The sequence below is a fragment of the Eleutherodactylus coqui genome, chromosome 8 (genome assembly GCF_035609145.1).
Source record: "Eleutherodactylus coqui strain aEleCoq1 chromosome 8, aEleCoq1.hap1, whole genome shotgun sequence".
Taxonomy (NCBI): domain Eukaryota; kingdom Metazoa; phylum Chordata; class Amphibia; order Anura; family Eleutherodactylidae; genus Eleutherodactylus; species Eleutherodactylus coqui.
Window position 1 is genome coordinate 63,241,122 of NC_089844.1, and position 18,196 is coordinate 63,259,317.

General features: G+C 43.8%; 1 protein-coding gene across 4 annotated transcripts in view; it reads right to left on the bottom strand.

The window, feature by feature from the left end:
• Window positions 1-18,196, bottom strand: part of COL18A1 (collagen type XVIII alpha 1 chain) — a 195,425-nt gene that overhangs the window by 77,986 nt on the left and 99,243 nt on the right. For 2 of the 4 annotated variants that reach the window (XM_066575739.1, XM_066575738.1), the window contains exon 1: window positions 7,152-8,129. The exons of 1 other annotated variant lie outside the window; for it this stretch is intronic. In XM_066575739.1, the coding sequence (XP_066431836.1) occupies window positions 7,152-8,055 (904 nt within the window). In that variant the 5' untranslated portion in view covers window positions 8,056-8,129. Of the gene's footprint in view, window positions 1-6,197; window positions 6,958-7,151; window positions 8,130-18,196 lie in introns of those variants that run through there. One more of the 4 variants, XM_066575740.1, reaches the window with a different exon arrangement.

An 18,196-nucleotide genomic window follows, 5' to 3' on the forward strand; every position in this document is an offset into this window, starting at 1 on the left:
TACTAAGGGGTTAAGATAAAGTTTGAAAATCTTAGGCCACCTTTTAAGGGGACTTCAAAAATAGCAATCCCCTATGGCTAGTTTCACACATTGAGCGCGATTTCGGGCCGTGAAACTCGGCCCGATATTGCGCTCATGAATATGCGAGGTGTCTTTGCATCAAAAACACCTCCCATCACTTTAGTACAGTTGCAATCCTCCGGCGCGGTTTTCAATGGGAAGCCTCTAGAGATGAGCGAACGTGCTCGACCACGCCCCTTTTTCGCCCGAATACCGCGATTTTCGAGTACTTCCGTACTCGGGCGAAAAAATTCGGGGGTCGCCGTGGTGGCGCGGGGGGTTGCAGCGGGGAGTGGGGGGGGAGAGGGAGAGAGAGGGCTCCCCCCTGTTCCCCGCTGCTACCCCCCACGCCGCCACGCCTCTCCCCGCCCCCCGGCGCACCCGAGTACTTTTCACCCGAGTAGTGAAGTACTTGAAAATCACGGTATTCGGGCGAAAAAGGGGCGTGGCCGAGCACGTTCGCTCATCTCTAGAAGCCTCGCATCACAGTCGCATGCACATCGCACACCATGCAATGTGTTTTCCGGCTCCATTGACATTAATGGGCAATGCGTTCCGAAGGAGCGCCTAAAGATAGGAAATGTTGCGATTTTTTTCCGGCACCACCATATGGGAAAAAAATCATATGAAAAAAAAAAATCAAAAGAATGGGGTTCATATTCGTGTGCGATCTGTGAATCTCGCAACGCACAAATCTCATGCGATTTTCTTGGCTGCCCAAAAGCTCCCTACAGCTACATTCTGATATCTGATTCTGAGTTTCAGATTCCCTGCCCTTGCCCTGCACCCATTCGTAACATTAGATTAGGGAACTGCTATTTATGCAAATTACTGTTGTAAGAGAGTCAATTGTTGGAGTAACTTGTTATTAAGTTACTCTAAAAATGAAATATCACTTTAGGAGCTTTGGGCTTAAAACCTATGTAATACCTAACCATCATTTCCACTTTGAACTGTCAAAACGAAGCGAATGTCTGACTTTGATGCACAGCTTGAGCGCCAGGCCAGCCCCCAGTCACCAAGGTAGGCACACAAATAACAGGAGCTCATCCACCAAAGGCAGGAAGATCAGTGTTTGTACAGATAAACAGAGATCTTGGCAGCGAGTATTCGCACACATGATGCACATCGCTCCAAGGTCAGCTACAAACCCTATTTAGCATCTTTTTAATCATGTGCCAACATATTATCGGAAAGACCAAATTACTGGAGCAGCATCAGCTGACTATGGATAATCTACCGTCTATACCAGCGTCACATGTTGTGAACATTAAAACAATATCGCTTGGATTACGATTCACATATGTCAGAAACCTTTTTTTTTTTAAAGTGTGAATATGGATTCAAGGGCGTCCTCACATGTATGATACATTTGGATAAACTGCATATTTAGAAGGTAAAGCCAACATTCCTAGTTTATAATACTAGATTGACCCGATGTCTCTACGTGAACATAAAATGTTTGGAAAAATGGTTGTAAATGTTTTAGGAACTGTCGAACCGAGGATTCGGCTTGAACTGTTCACCATCCATGGCTTGGTCTTCCACGTTTTGTGGACTTTGCAACAGTCAAACTGGTAGGCACTTGATATGTATGTCGCTTGACTCCTCCTAGCGGCGCTGTTGGCTGAACCACAATAGCGCCATTAGACTTAACATGGGAAGCTTTACCTGGCCTTACAGATCACTCATCGTATCAAACTCACATTTTATGATTTTACGGTGGTGGTGAGGATGTCACAAATCTAATGACACCAATATCATCCACTAAAGGTCACACAAAGGCATCAAAGTGTGGCGCACGAAAAAGCCTGTATGCTTTTATATTAGATATAACTGCAACATGAAGCTTTATCAATGTTATACATCACCTTTTCTGTAGTTCACAGATACGAGACAATGATCTGCATACAGGCAGTGTAGGCATGCTGAAGTTCTGATCCTCTAGCGCAACTTTCACGTGTGATAGAAGGTCGGAAGTGTTTCCCATTGATTTCGAGGGAAAACCTTGCATCGCACTCATATGTGCATCCCGAGTCATGCTAGAGCCATGAGAGGCATTAAAGGTCCCATAGAAATCAATGGGCGATGCGTTCAGAGGAGCGCGAAAAATTAAAGCATGCCATGAATTTTTACATCACTCGTGTATATGACTCCAATCAAAAGAATAGAGTTGATATTCCTGTGAGATTTGTGCGTCTTGAAATAATACCCCCATCTCTCCATTTTGTTGGTATAAGCAGTAACTTTGTTATGGTGTTAGTACACAAACACCAGAGGTTACCTCTAAAGCTCATAATTTAGGCCGTCTGCAGACGGCCGGGTCGGATCCGGCTGCGAGAATTCTCGCAGCGGGACCCGACCCGAGCGTCTGCAGAGAGCAGCGGGTCACTCACCTGCTCCCGCGGCCCCGCCTCTTTCATGTGCCCGCTGACGGGCAGCCGATGCATGCGCAGAGCGGAGCCGGCGGCTGGTGAGTGACGTTTCTGTGCGGGACTCTGCGAGCCCCACACAGAGATAAAGCATACCGTGATTTGCTGCGAGATTTCGCGCGGCCAAATAGCGGTCGTCTGCATAGAATTGCGTTTGTTAACGCAATTCTATGGCAGCTTCCAGGGGCGGAAATCCCACAGGAAATCCCGCCGCGGAATTTCCGCCCGTCTGCAGGCGGCCTTACTGTTAATGGCTGGGCTTAAAAGTGTAACTGCACTCTCTAAAAACTTTAGACATGGCATAGGGAAAGGTCAAAAGTTTTAATTGCTGGTGTTCAGGCTGCTGAGATCTTCACTGATCGCTAGAACGAGCCAGTTGAAGCCTTCATCTGAGCGCTGCCATTGCTTGCTAGCTGAAGACAGGCTCATAGACTTTTTATTGAGTCCATCTTCAGATAGTGAGAAGTGAATGCAACTTGGAGGAAAGCTTTAGCTAGCTGGCTTGTTTTAGCAATCAATGGGGGTCTCAGCAGTCCAGCAATCACAACGTTTGACATATCCCTATGACATAAGAAACTCCTATGTTTAACATATGAACCACATAAATAACATGCAATAAGGTCATCTTTATTAGAATACAAAGAAATAAAAAGAATAAGGCCGGGCTCACACAGGCAAGAACAGCAGAAATGAGGTCCTAAGCTCTCGCTCATGACCTGAAGGTTGCGGATTCAATCCCGTGTGGCTCAGGTAGCCTGCTCAAGGTTCACTCAGCCTTCCGTCCTTCCGAGGTCGGCAAAATTAGTACCTAGTTTGCTGGGGGGTAAAAAGATGACTGGGGAAGGCAATGGCAAACCACCGCGCAAAAACAGTCTGCCTAGAAAATGTTACAATGTGACATTACCCAAGGAGTCAGTCATGACTCCCTGCTTGCACCAGTGGACTTTACCTTTACCACAGGCAAATTTGAAGAGGAGAGAGAGATCTTTCTCCCGCATGGATGATACGTTGTACATCTATGCAGAAAACCGCTCACATCTGCGATCTTCCGCGACCATTTGCAATTACTGGCTACAATTACAGGTCTTTTGCTACGGAAATCTGCATGCAGAATCCGACCAGTTTGTGTGAGCCCGGCCTAAAACAGACAGGACATAACCATGAAAATAGCCATGAGAGAAAGGCAGCATATGCGTTTCCACACTGGCAGTATCGCATATGGCATCATTGAAAAATAGCCGCGATGGAGTCCCAAGCCTAATTAGCATTTTCTCGCCCATGCACAATGGAGTATCGCGGAAAAATTATGCTGCTGGGCGGAAATTATTTAGTCAGCAGAAATCCTCGGAATGACTTCTAATAGCTTCAATATCGGCAGCTGTCTTCTTTTCTTAGCGCCAGACACAGGTAAACTCCCTCCCCCTCCTTATTTTTTTAACTCTCATAGGAGCCTACGGGAGCTTCCTGGGTTTTTCCTCCAAAGATAGGTCAAGACCTATCTTTTCACTCAGTGAGAAAAAAATCCTTTTGACGGCGCTATTTTATTACGCGCCTGAAATTCACTCATGTGAGCGAATGCATTGTAATTAGAGATGAGCGAGCGTACTCGTTAAGGCAAATTACTCGAGCGAGTATCGCCATTTTCGAGTACATACCTCCTTGCCCGAAAAGATTCGGGGGCCGGCAGGGGGGGGGGGATCTCTTTCTCTCCCCCCCCCCCCCCCCCGCTCACTCCCACAACTCACTGCTCACCCCCGTTGCAATTTTTCAATGCAGCTCCGAGAGCTGCGTATATACGCTCGTGTTAATGAGGCCTGAGAGCGCTAAATGTATGTAATAGCAACTTGTCCAGAATATGAAAAGCATGGCTACTTTCTTCCATCAGCAGAGTTACAACTGTCTGTAGGTTATGTGTGGTTTTGCAACTCAGTTCCATTGAAGTAGATGAGGCAGAGTTGCAATACCACATACAACCAGTGGAAGTACCATATGTGGCACTATTTTATGGAACTAAGCAGTCAAGTGTTTCTAATTCTAGACAGATGCTTTATTAATGCCAATATAAAGACTAAAGTCTACCAGTAAATCAGGACTGCAGTTCAATAAGTCCGTAGAGGTCTCAGAGGAACAAAGCAAAAACTTTTTGTAAATAACTTTGTATTGAAAAAGTTGCCAAAAGAGGAAACGCAGCAAAAATACATTATGTAGAATGAGCCAACATCTACTGTAGCCAATAAATTCACCAAGAACCAGTGACCTCACAATGGTCCATGTCTCCGCTGCATATAAACAGTCTGCTCACAAGGTTGACAGCAATAAATATAAGTTTAAAAAAAATTTGGTTGGTAGATTAAACGCCCGTCTGCAAGTTAAGAAAAATATTTACTCGACTAAAGAAACCTTTGTGACCGGCAGCCTGGGCGAGAAGTGCTGGAGACGAGTATGAATAGGTGTCGGGTCTCTTTCACACGCGAGTGATAACACCAAATCTTAGCAAGACGCAGGCGACTGGTACCAACTGACCGCCATGATTGTTGCTAAGTAATCACCCAAACACATCTGCACTCCCCTACTAAGTCATCTAGGACTCTTGCAACTTTTCCCTTATAGCCTATAATTTCAGCCAAAACTTGATAGCAGATGGTTAAAAGTTCAAAGAATTTGCGTGAAATGAAAAAAATGGTCTGCATTTGTTTAGCAAAGATAGCGCCACTCTTGTTCATAGGTGGTGCTTGCAATTGCAGCTCAGCCACATCATAAGGCCAGGCTCACACGGGTGGATTTGTATTGCAGAGTCCATGATCGCCGTCTGCACAGACAATCCGCTATAAAATGCAGACATTGAACGGCATGCATTTTCGCTTTTTCGTTCACACTCGCAGATACGTATTGCGTAATAACAATTGCAGCATGCTCTATTTTTCAGCAGAACCCCCCCGTGGGATGGCCTCCATTGATGTTAATAGAGGCCGTCCAACCCGCAGCCCATACACAATTAACATTGCATATGGGCTGCGGGTACCCACCTCATCACTAAGCGACAGCAGAGGAAATACAAATAAACAAAAAAAAAATACTGTAGTGCACATGACCTCCTGCAAGCCTCCCCAGTCATCTGCGGTACAGTAATAGGAGGTACGCAGGGTAACCGGTTTGGCTCACAGCCGGAATCTGCTATGGGCCTCCCGCATGCAGAATCGGCCAATCCTACCCTTTTGAAAATCCATCTACAATCCATAAACAACTAAGTAGCCTTCTCTAATAAAATTGTCAGAATCACTAGTGAAATGTCTACTTTACACGTAGACGTAAGAGGTAGAAGATAAGGTAAAATACTCAAGTACAACACCAACTAAACCATTGCTTAACCCCAGTTCAAAATGGCCACCTTAATTAGAGGCGTACTATAATTGTCTTGACCGTTAACCATTTGAGTTTATACACAGCTGATACAATAAGGCAGTTGTTTAAAATGTACAATAAGCAAAGCTGAACAGAATAAAACCATCTAACGTGACATCTCTGAGAACATTCAGCATCTTCAAAACACTGTCATTCCCTGTAATTACAACTTACAATTTTAGTTAGACGACTTTTATAGAAAACCACATCCAGATGGTGCTGTCAAAGGGCGAGTTAAAGTAAAATTACCTTTTTTTTCTCTACATAGTTCTGCTGACAACTGACTACTGTTAAGTCACTTACCTGAGAACTCTGAAGAATTAGAGACTTCTGTTGTCTCTGAACCTGTAGAAAAATGAATATACACACAAGGAACCCCAGAATCCTTCTCAGGGAGAGAGTCACAGGGAATGGGGAGATCTGCTCCCTTCAGAAGGTCCCAGCAGGCATCTTGTAGACCCTTACAAAACCCGCGGCATGGGACTGGAGGTAATACTAAGGAGGAGGAAGGATTACACCTCGGAACGAATAGTAAACAGAAAAACCACTCCAGGTAACGGTGACAATGAGATTTTAGAAGCCCCTCCCAATCATGCAAAGCAGCCTGAATTTCCGTCACAGTGGTATGATTCAAATAATTTGGTAGCATGAAAGTTTTAATTCCCAATCTGCGGCAGAACGGCAGTTTGATGGGGACAGGCAAGCAATGAGCATCTGATTGAGTCAATTTGGGTAAATGAAAAGCCGTCTCTGTGTGATTATTTCTAAAAGCCGTAGAGGTAGAAGCTTTAGTGCTGGTTAGTAAATCGTGATCAGAAGTATTGGCATTATGATGTCCCTCTGAATATACTACGTGTGTATTAGGAGGAAGAAGAATTTTGTCAGCAGTGGCAGCTATCCCAGAATGTTTTTGGAAGCCAATTCTCTCATCAGACTGATTGAAATCAGCAGTAACATTATGTAAATTATTTTTCGTATGTAACATTGACTTTGTAGAATTTACAACATAATGGGATAGGCCACTGGTAAGAGAGTTGGTTATATTCATCGGAACCGCAGAGCGCATGCTGCCCATGTGACCCGTGAGCACTGTCTGCGAATCCAGTGGGATGGAATGCAGCGATGATCCTTCTAATTCCGGGATGAACAATGACTCTACATTTTGGTTTCCCACTTGGCTGGTTCCCGAAAGAGATTTGTTGAGTGACGGTGTAGCCCGGGACTCCACTGCTGCATAGACTGGAAAAGGGGAAATACCTGGTGATGTAAGATTTCTTGCACTGACGTTAAAAGTCTGATTACTGGAACTGGAAAGTTGACTATATGTAGAGGTCTCGAGGTTTTCTTCATTCTGCCCAGAACCAAGAGGACTTAAGATGTTCGTCTCATTTATCTGAATAGTTGGATCAGTCACATTCGCCGTTTCTTGTTGATCGGGTGTAGCATTAGTAGAGTTCTGCAATTCATTTTCAGGTTTTTCTAACCAGCCGTTCATAATGTTTCTGATATTTTCAGCAACATCTAGGATTTCTGCCCCCACACCAGCAATATTCTCTACGTTCTGAGCACTTGAAGCTTCAGGCACAGACGTGGCTTCATCCTTAGGTGTTGTAATCTCAACATCAGAACCACTATTTATCTCTACCTGAAAAATGCTGAATATGTTACCTTCTGGAGGCTTTCTTAGAGGAGATTCTGTCACTTGCTGCTGATTTTTCAAGGAGGCTGCAGAGGTTTCAGTGGAATCCAGTGTCAGTGTAGTCGATGTGTTTGGATTTGTGGTTGCAGATGCCTGGGTGATGGTCTCATTAGTCGGAGAAGGTTTGCTCAATGCAGGTGAAGATGCTGTAGGCTTTGATGATGGAGAGGCTGTAGGTGTGAGTTCAGGCAGCAAGGTAGAAAGTAACGTCTGATTTGTATCCGAGGAAAGGAGCTTCTGGTCTTCTGTAACTGCTTTAGGAAGGCTTTGTTCTTGAGTAGCTGATGCATTAGGTAGAACAGTTGCTTCAGATATATTCAAAACTTCAGGACTGGTGCTCAGAACTGTGGTCGAAGGAGTTGTTGCCTTTTCTCCCCAACCAAACCAATTAAAAATCTGTGCATGTGCTGGTGTGGTGACCATCAAGATAGCAATCACAGGCCAAACCCCTGTCAGAGCCATGGTAGTGAGGCTCCGATACCTTTCAGGAACTTTTGCCTGTAAACATTGATTTGTCCTCTACAGCTTGCAAACTACACATTACCCTTCAAACAAGAAGCAGAACTAGCAGAGGTGTGGCTAGAGAAATCCCAAACCAAGCCTCCTTATGGGACGCCAGCCTCTTACTAAGTGTGGAAAAGCTGAAACAACTGCACAGAACTTTACATTTGACCTCACTCTTGACAGAAAGTATGAAAAAAGTCAACAAAGAGCATATTGTTGCTTGCCAAGCCATAGAGATAGCATGCATGCAAGTGTAAGGAGAATCCCTTCGCTCTGTGCAGATAAAAGACATGAAAGAGCTATATACTTAGCAAAGAAATACCCTATTGAGGAGGAAATGGTATTTACTACTGTATATAATGATGCCCGAGGCTAAACGGGATGGCAGCTATTGTTGCCAAATGTACAACAGAATTTCTTGCCACATTTTCTACGGTCGGAGATCCAAAACCGTTACAAGCCTTCCTCAAATTAAAATGCATTAGATCTGAAGTAGAAGTTAATAGTTAGTGGAGGGAGGTAGTGTGCGGGTCAAAGGTCTCTTCTGCTCTGTTGCTCACAGTACCACAAGCTGTGCCCACTACTATTTCCAGACGGGAAGAATGGAGAATGCATACTGACTTTTAATTGCTTCAATTCACAAGTCACATTCAAGGGCTAATTTTACAACCTTCCATAAGTGTGATAATTATAAAGTGCAAAGAATGCAATGTCTCCGTTAGAACAGTTCAAATCCAATGTTATATTGTATTCGCTTTCATTTCGTTGGCGCCGTACATTTGGCTTCCAGCTCCTGTCATTCACAATATCCTTTTACAGAGCTGGGTATGAGGTGAGGCGATCTGAATTCCCACAGCATTAGATAAGAATCCAGCCAAAGTTCATGCAAACTTTGCCTTTCTTTATTATTCGTTGTCAGTGTTACCTGCTTCCCCTTTGTGTTTTCTAATGAAAGTTGGGGAAAACTTGCCTATACAAGACTGGAACAAATGTTAGGAATTCCCAGTGTTTGTTCTTGTTTTTAGGGCTTGACTAAAAGCCAATCAAATAAAAAGATGACTAGGAAAGGTTGGCACCTGAGATTAGGCGAGATATGCAGATAGCAGTAGAAGTTTGCAGCACTGCGGGATGGCTTTCATATAGGGCTGTTTGCCTAAAACGGGGAAGAAGTTGGCGCTATACAAGTAAAGATTATTATTATTGAAATGAGGTCTTAGCAGGAACAGAATTCTCATTCAAAGTTCTTGTATGACATGAGAGGAACATGTCCGATTTCTTTCTGAAACAGCGCCACTCATGTCCTTGGCGGGTATTGCAGCGTTGCTTGGTTCAACAAATATTATGAAAACTGCATGTGTTAATGGTAGAAGTGGGAGCTTCTACCAGTACAAGTTGTGCAGATCAACGGAAGGGGTTAGAAAGATATGAGATTTGCACGAACCTCTTAAAATTAAAAACTTTATTTTAGCATGGAAGCCTATGGGTGATGGATGGCTGACAGATTGCATCCATCAAATGCATACATCACAGCATTCAGTAAAAAAAAAACTATAGGTTAAATATACTTTTTTGAAACCTGGGAGCCTAAGATGATTAATAGCCGGTGGCTGGTATCCATCTGATATGTATTTTTTTTTTTTATTTTGAGCCACACACACCCCCGGATATGTTGAGTTAAAGGCCAAGTTACAGGAGGAGACATCTGTAGCTGGAAAGTTTTCCTGAAACAGATGGCTGCGAAAGAAGAAAGAAAGAAATTGGCAATTTTTTAAAAATGAGTGTTTGCTCAGTGATCTACTTATGGACAGGGACAGATGTAAGGGATACATTCTGCATACAGACCAGTGCTGCAGAATATGCTAGATATGAAAAAACTGTCAGACTGTATTTACTCTCATCTTCTGCCACTTCATAGTTTCAGAGTCTACATTAGACATCGGTAAAATTGTTGGTAATCATTAAAATCGAGTCTGCGGATAACAACTTTTGGCACCAAGTTCTTTTTAAGTAACCTTCCAGTTCTTGGCAAACAAAGATGGCTGCACTCTGATGTAAACTATGTATGACTTGGTAGTCTAAGGCACTACATGCTGCTCTGATTGGCCAGCACTGTTCACATGGGCAGCACTGGCCAATTAGAGTAGTGTGTAGTGTCTTATACTAATGATGCATACTAATGCACAGTGTGCTTCAGGTAGTCAGAGACGTGGTACAGCCATCTTTGTTTGTCCAGACTGGAGGTTCGTTTAAGCGCTGGATTCTACATGCTTTACAAGTAGTACCTCCCCTTTAATTCTGGCCCAAGAAGAATGAAGATTATGTAGTTACAATATCAGAAAGCAATCTTTTCCTGTATATGTTCCAGCACTCTTTCCTCATTACTAATGCTATATTAGGAAGCAAGAGGTCTCCTCGAAATAAAAAGGCAGATAGGCACCGCATGTAAAATGGTTGGGATTTATCTTTATCAAAACACATCTAATTAGAAACATTCTCGCTGCCAGACGGAGGCGGAACTAGAAGCTCTTGGGCTCCGATGCAAAATCTGTAACCTACCTACCATGTGCTGTTTATAATACTGGTGTCTTCTTATGTTAGGGAGGGGCCTTTGAACCCCCTAAGGCTGGGTTCACACAGGGTGAATTTGCCGCGGATTGCCGTTGCATATCCGCACTGCGGCAAAACCGCTGCGTTTGCAGTGCAATGCAGCACAAATGAGATTTGCCAAAAAGCTGTTCTCACAGGACGGATGTTTTCTGCACAGCCGCAGTGTGGAAATGCAACTGTGGCGCGGTTTTAAAAGATGCAGCATGTTCCTTCTACGGTCTTTTCCGCAGCGCTTTTTTGTCCATAGACCTCTATGGACGCAGCCAAAACCGCACCAAATACACGGCAAATACGCTGCAAAAAGTAAAAAAGCGCTGCAGAAAAAAAACGCTTGCGGATTTTTCCGCACGAAAATCCACAGCAAAATCTGCAAGACCAAATTAACCTTTGAAGCGGTTTTGCCGCAGAAGCAATTCTTCTGCGGCAAAACCGCAACAGAAAAACCGCGGCAAATCCGCCCTGTGTGAACCCAGCCTAAGGCTGCCTGCACACGGGTGGATTTGCATTGCGGAATCTGGGGTGGGCGTCTGCCTTTGGATTCCGCAGCAAATACCACCCAAAGCATGCTATGACAAAACACGATTTCCTCTACATGAGCGGAAATTGATTGTGATTTTCCGCTTGCGGAGGAGAAATTGTGGCATGTTGCTACAATGCAAGCCGTCCGACCTGTGGCCCTTCCACAATCATCATCATTGTGGAAAGGTCACGGGATCCGCGTCATCACCTAGCAATGGCGCGGCATAATCTGTACTGTGCATGTACGCCAGCGTGTCGGCCGACACATCCGCAGCACAGATTAGAAGATTCCGGACTGGTACGCAGGGATCACCGGCCAGGCACAGGGTGTGATTCCACTCCATGGTCCAGTAACAAATGCTAGCCCTGCACCCCCTTTTAGTTACACCTCTACTGCCAGCTATTTATTTGTATAGAAGTCTTTTCCTTGCTGGATCTACAAGCTGTTCCTAGTTACAGTCTGTAACATTCGGAAACAAGTTTGACTTTTCTACTGTCATTTGCAAAATATCTGCTCCTGGTCTCCAAAGTTATCTAAGGTTTTGTTCACATCTATGTCAGACGCTCTATTTGGAGACTCTGATGCAGACTTGACGCAAAATCCCAAACAAATTAGCATAGCATGCCACGCTGTGCTGTCTAGGAAAATACCGGACAGCAAGGCGGAAACCCAATGGACCCTATTATAGTCATTTGTGTTTGTGAAGCATCGTTCTTGCCCATCATGTGCCAGATCTGGTACTTCACTTATTTTCATTGCTTGGCTCCGATGTCAAAGCCGAACAACAGAAATAATTAACCTGCATGTATTAAGGGCTAAAAGCAATTTTGTAACCGTTTCCTATCAAAAATTCTCAACCATTTGGCTTCTGCAGCTTGCATGTAATCCCAATACATAGCAGTCTGCAGAATGCTGTTCACAGTCAGCTCCTTCAGACAAGCTCTCTTAACGGCTTCGGTCTCAAGCTCTCTTCTGTCTTCTCCCGAATGCTCATCTAAGCAGAATAGTGATCAAATCACAGTTGATCAACTTTGACGGGGTCAGCAAAGTAGAACAATAATTCTAGTAATTGTAGCACCCCAAGCAATCACATGTTTATCATCAATCCTGTGGATAGGTGATAAATGTATTTTCTGTAATTGCAGCTCAATCCTATCTTTCTCATGGGACTGAGCTGCACATGGGCCATGTGACCAGTGACCGTGGCGTCAAATGCCAGACAAGAGGCTGCAGTGCTCACCTGAACACTTAGCTTATTGGCAGGGGTGCAGGGAATCTGACTTCCAATTATCTGCCCTGGAAAACCCTTTAAGCGTTCAAAGAAAAAACAATTTGATGCAGCAATTTAATAATGGGAATCAGTGAAATCAATGTTCCATACAAAGCCAGTTGGGGATGGGCAGGCTGGGGCACAGCACGCACAGGGCAACCAGGATTGTGAGGTTCCACAGGGCCTTGATAGTACAGTAGTGGATATGCCCTGGCACAGGACGTGACCACTTACTTGCTTGCTTAACATTAATAAAATGGAGCAACACAAGGCAAGGTTCACTCTCACCAGCGACAGTGTAGCAAACGCAGACAGTGTGAGGCAGTGGTAGTCAGTGTTTTCCACACTAGTAAAACCTGTACTCTGTTCAGCATCCTCTCTTACAGAATATCTGTCTTTTTAGACACTCCGGTACTCCTTCTTTCTGAGGAACTCCATCCGGTAGTCCCACTGGCCAACAAAAGGTGCAGAGAGGATCTGCATCTGTTCATACTCTTTCTTCTCTTTCGCTAAATACAACTTGGGCTTAGGTCTACTTCCCTTTACATAAGTATCCTTTCTCCTGCTAAAATGCCCTTGACTCAGCCTCGTGCTTTCCTTAACCCTTTGCAATCCAATTTTGGATTCAGGGTTTCCTAGGGGGCTTTCTCTTTTTGCCATTATACAATGGCTCTGCCTGCTGGCTAGAGCCAGTACTGCGGTATGGGACATGGTGGAGAGGCCCCCAGACAACAGAGCGGCCAGTAATATACAGTAAGAATACCCTGCCGGACATCTTCTGACATCGGAGCTGTACAGCCTTCAATCAGAATGTCTTCAGACGTCAGACAGTGGATTGGAAAAGGTTTAAGGCTCTTCCTAACAGCCACAACTACTCAGAGAAAACTGAGAATTAAATATGAAGCCTGCAGAGGGAATAAGCTGCTAAAAATATAAATGGCAAATCATATAAAGGTCATAAATAGTGCTACTCTTCATGTACACACATGGCAGCTTATTCTGAAAAAGTTAAAGTGGCAGCATCGATTGGTGCAAAAATCTTCAATACATTTTATTCTCCCATAACAGGTAAAATAGCAGGCGACGTTTCAACCCCCAATCAGGTCCAAACATCACTTGCTATTTTACCTGTTATGGGAGAATAAAATGTATTGAAGATTTTTGCACCAATCGACGCTGCCACTTTTATCTTTTTTCTGCCTGAGCTGTGGGACCTGGTCTTAATCCCAGTGGCTGCTGCATTGAGATTGTGTCCTGCCCTTATGGGATTTCTCCTATGCTGCTTGTGAAACTATCTACTAGCTGAAAAGTCACCTGAAAGTTTAGAAAGGGTGCAGCGAAAACCCATTACACATGAACTATTAACACTTGGGCTTGTCCATGTAAATGAAGGATACTTGATATTAAAGTGGTATTCCAGTCCTAAGAAATTATCCCCCACCCACGGGAAAGGGGATAATTAGCTGATCATGGAATTCTGACCGCTAGGACCCCCACCAATGCCGAGAACAATGGTCTGGTTGTTCACCAAATCAACAGAATGGAGGTTGCACAGATGTATCGATGCGCCACTTATTTAATGGAGAGCACCGGAGATTGCCAACTTCAGCGCTCGGCAATCTCTGCTGTGCTCACTAAAATGAATGGAGCGGTGGTGCGACTGTGCAACATTCTGTTCATTTGGTGACCAACCAGACCATTGTTCTTGGCATTGGTGGGGGTCCCAGCAGTCAGCCCTCCACCAATCAGCTAGCTATCCCCTATCCCATGGATAAGGGATAACTTATGAGCGGAATGCCCCTTTTACTATTATAGGGATATGTTATGAGTGGCAATGTGCTGTGCAATTACATTCCAGCAGGATGTATAATAGAATAGCACAGCCCCGGTGAAATGGAATCCTAAGAATAAGAAAGGTATATGGAACAGGAAACGGGCCGCATAATTTATTCCTGCTTTACAAAATGATTTGGATTTATTAGCATTCAGATATCCTCAGAGGAACTGAAAACGGATATTCTCAGCTCAAAACTGATTGTTGCATTACCGCTGCCAGAACTTTAAGATCATGTCATACAGTCATTTGGGACAAGGGTATCCCTACTGTTAAGATTGTAAAGGGAACTGGGAAACAGGATCCTGACAAATCCCACATGCTGTAACTACTCAGACCCATTTCAGAATCAGTGATTCCTCTGGGCACTGAGGGATTCAAGTTTCATGGGAAAATGAACCACAAAGAAAATTATCCAGATGCTTTGGCAACTCCCAACACAACAGACACAGATTGCCCCATTGTCACTGTAACCTTTAATTGAGATTCCCAAGTTTTTACAAGTTCCCAGCTGACGTTGCTAGAGGAAAGAGCAGGAAACTGTCAGGATTTGTAGAGATTCGGTGAAATCCTGCTTTTCAATAATGAATGTTTATCTTACATCTAGAATAGGAGATTTCAATTCTGATGGATCCAGAACAATTATACAGACTCGGCTGGATATCAGATATCGACTTTTTGATTGAGTTTTTGGCTTAATTGCCATCCTGGAACACGTTAAACATAATCAATGAACATGCATTTATTATTGTAATCTGGATATTGGATACAATGTGGAAAACTGATGTTTATACTAAGGGACAAGTTACATGGCTGATTTTTGTAGTGCTACAAGAATTCTAAACACATATTATAGCCAAGTCCTCACATCTATGACCAGTTTACAAAGGTTATCTGGTTTCTAAAAAAAAAATAAAAAAATACAGCAGCAAATGCTGCAAAGTAAAAAAAAAAAACACAAAAAAACCCAACACTACTCAACCTTCCCCGGTGATCCAGCGCAGACTCTCTGACGCTCATCATCCTTCTTTGTGTATAAGAAGTCAGCACATGGCCCCTGCTACCAATTTGTGGCTTCAGCGGTCACGTACTGTCCTGTAGGCATCACTGCTCAGCGACGGGAGCCATAATAATAGTACTCTAATATAGTCAGAGATTCCTAAATCATACCTTAACTTTCAAGTGACTTTTCAGAATAAGCTGTGGTGTGTCTGCACATTAAGAGTAAAGGCCCTTTTACACGGGACGAGTGTCGGGCAGACGATGCCCAACACTCATCCCCGTGTAACTTCGCTCCCGTGCTGTTACACAGGAGCGAGTATCGCTGGATCACTCACAGCACGGCCAGCAGGGAGGTGGGCGGCTGGGAGAAGAGTTCTCTCCCCACGCCCCTCTCCATTCACTGTACTGAACGGCTGCTGTTTACAGCGAATGATCATTGTTCAGGATTTAAGCTGCTTAAAACTTAACGACGGCACAACGCTCATCCAGTCATTCAGTTTCTGCATGCTTTTACACGGGACAAATATCGTTCAAATCCGTTGAACAACCAGAATGAATCGTCCCGTGTAAAAGGGCCTTAACACTATTTTTGACCATTGTATGATTTGCATCCTGCATTTTTAGCAGCTTATTCCCTCTGCAGGCTCCATTCTTAATTCTTATTTTCCCTTGAGTAGGTGGGCGAGAAATGAGCTGCTATGATGTTTCCCAAACACTGCACACAAAGAAGAGGAGATCCTGCTCCCCTACCTCTGTTTATCACATACAGATAAGCAGCAGCAGCAGCATGGAGGACTTTATACAGTAGTACTGAGCAGTATGGATAGGTTTCCAGTAGCTCTGAGACAGTAAAACACTTACTATTAGCTGCAGAACCATATTTGTTTATGTCTCTCTACTTCTCTCTTAGCTCCTCCTCCCTTCTCTCTATTTCTCTCTTAATAGATTTTTTATGGGCAGCATGTAACTTGACCTGTCAGATGATAGTCCCCCTTGTTTATAATGAGTGAGCAGTTTAGGAGGAAAAGGGAGGAGGAAAGGAGCCTGATAAATGGAGAAAACCCCCCTTTTTGATGATATATTACGTTTCTTAAAGTGCCAGGAGATGCGAGCATCGGATGTCTGTTATTTTTTAACATGAGGGGTACAATTTCTTTTTATTTTAACTCGGACGACACCTTGAACTTGCACGTCCTTAAAAGCCTGTTTTTCAATAACACAGTGGAACAGGCAGTTTACTACATGAGCCGTCCTGTACACAGGACCCTTTTACATGGAGCGATCATTGCTCAGAAATTCCCTGGATCGTGCAAATTTGAACAAATCATTCAGTGTAAACACGATCAATAATTGAACGACAAAAAGAATCTATTTGCTTCTCATTCGTCATTCGTTTTATGCAGGCATAAAAATAATGACTCTCCATTCTAACTTATGGGGGGGTCCTGAATGGTGGAATGATGGTCCAATACCCAAGTAGACCATTTGCACAAGGTTGCACTAATGAGACTACCCCTTGGAAGGGGTTGTGCCACAAAAGTTATTTATCACCTATAAGCAAGCCTGACCACTGGGACAATCAGGAGAACAGCACCACCGAGTCGGTCAACAGAATGGATACCCAGTGATCACTCATGTGATAGATAGATGAGAAATGGTTTTCATGGGATAACCCCTCTAAAAAAACCTCCGGTTTATACAGTTATACAATTTAAACATAAATAGACGCACTAGGACCTGACTAAAAGATAAGAAAGTCAAAAATCTCAAGCGCAATTGTTTTATCTAAGATATGTTTCCAAATAACTTCTGTCATCAGCAGAGCGTGAGAGAAAGAAGATGCAGATTTGCAGTACATTAATGGGGTCTTTCTTCTTAGACCACACAGAATGTAGTAAAAACCATTTACAGCAGTCGGCATTTAGTGCATTTTTGGCATAAATGATAATGCTGACAACACTGTGAGACTTTTGTTTCTTGATGCTGAGCTCCTACATACAACATACCAAACAAAACAATAAAAAAGATCATGAAATTAGCACAAAGGTGGACATTAGACCACCAGATGACTGTGGGATTGTGCTGCACAAACATCATATTGTACTCCCATTCTGTATTCTCTCCAGAGCTGTCTAGCACCCAGCGATTGTTTGTTGAGCAGCATAATCTCGCTTATTGACCAGACAGATGTGTCCGCCTTTACCTTTCCCCTTGGCTCATCATATTCAGAGATGTGGGGCATGAGATGAGGATTTGTAAAAAAAACAAAAACACAATGATTTTGCAGTACTCTGTAGGGAGATGTTTATGTGTCTATGCTAGATTTGTCTATGTCTAGCCACCCAGTGGTTGTGATATACACTGCAGTCTATGAAGGGGATTTGATGGCATCTTGCTATATTCTATAGAATTTCTAGCATCAGAAATTAAGAGTCCCGAACAAAATTCAGGGAAAGTTAAGGGTTGATTCATGTGTACGATCCGCAGTTCAAGCCGCCCATAGGGGAACATGGCGTTCGCAGCTGAATTAAAGCATGTGGATTTGATTTGCGAATGCGGAAATCAAATCGAAGCATGCTCCATTTCAGTGCGGTTCCCAGACGGACGGCTTCCATTGAAGTCAATGGAAGCCATCCGATCTGCGGCCCGTCAGCTATTGACATTGTGGACTGGCCGTGGATTCCACAGGGAACCGGGAGTTTTAAAAAAAACTCCTCTACTGCACATGTGCAGCAGCGCTTCCACACAAATCCGCAGTGAAGACCTGGACAGGTAAGCAAGGTCCTCAGCCGTGGGCAGGGTCAGATTCCGCTGCAGGCTCCCACATGCGGAATCTGACTCCCCGTGGATGTGAGGTCTGATATTG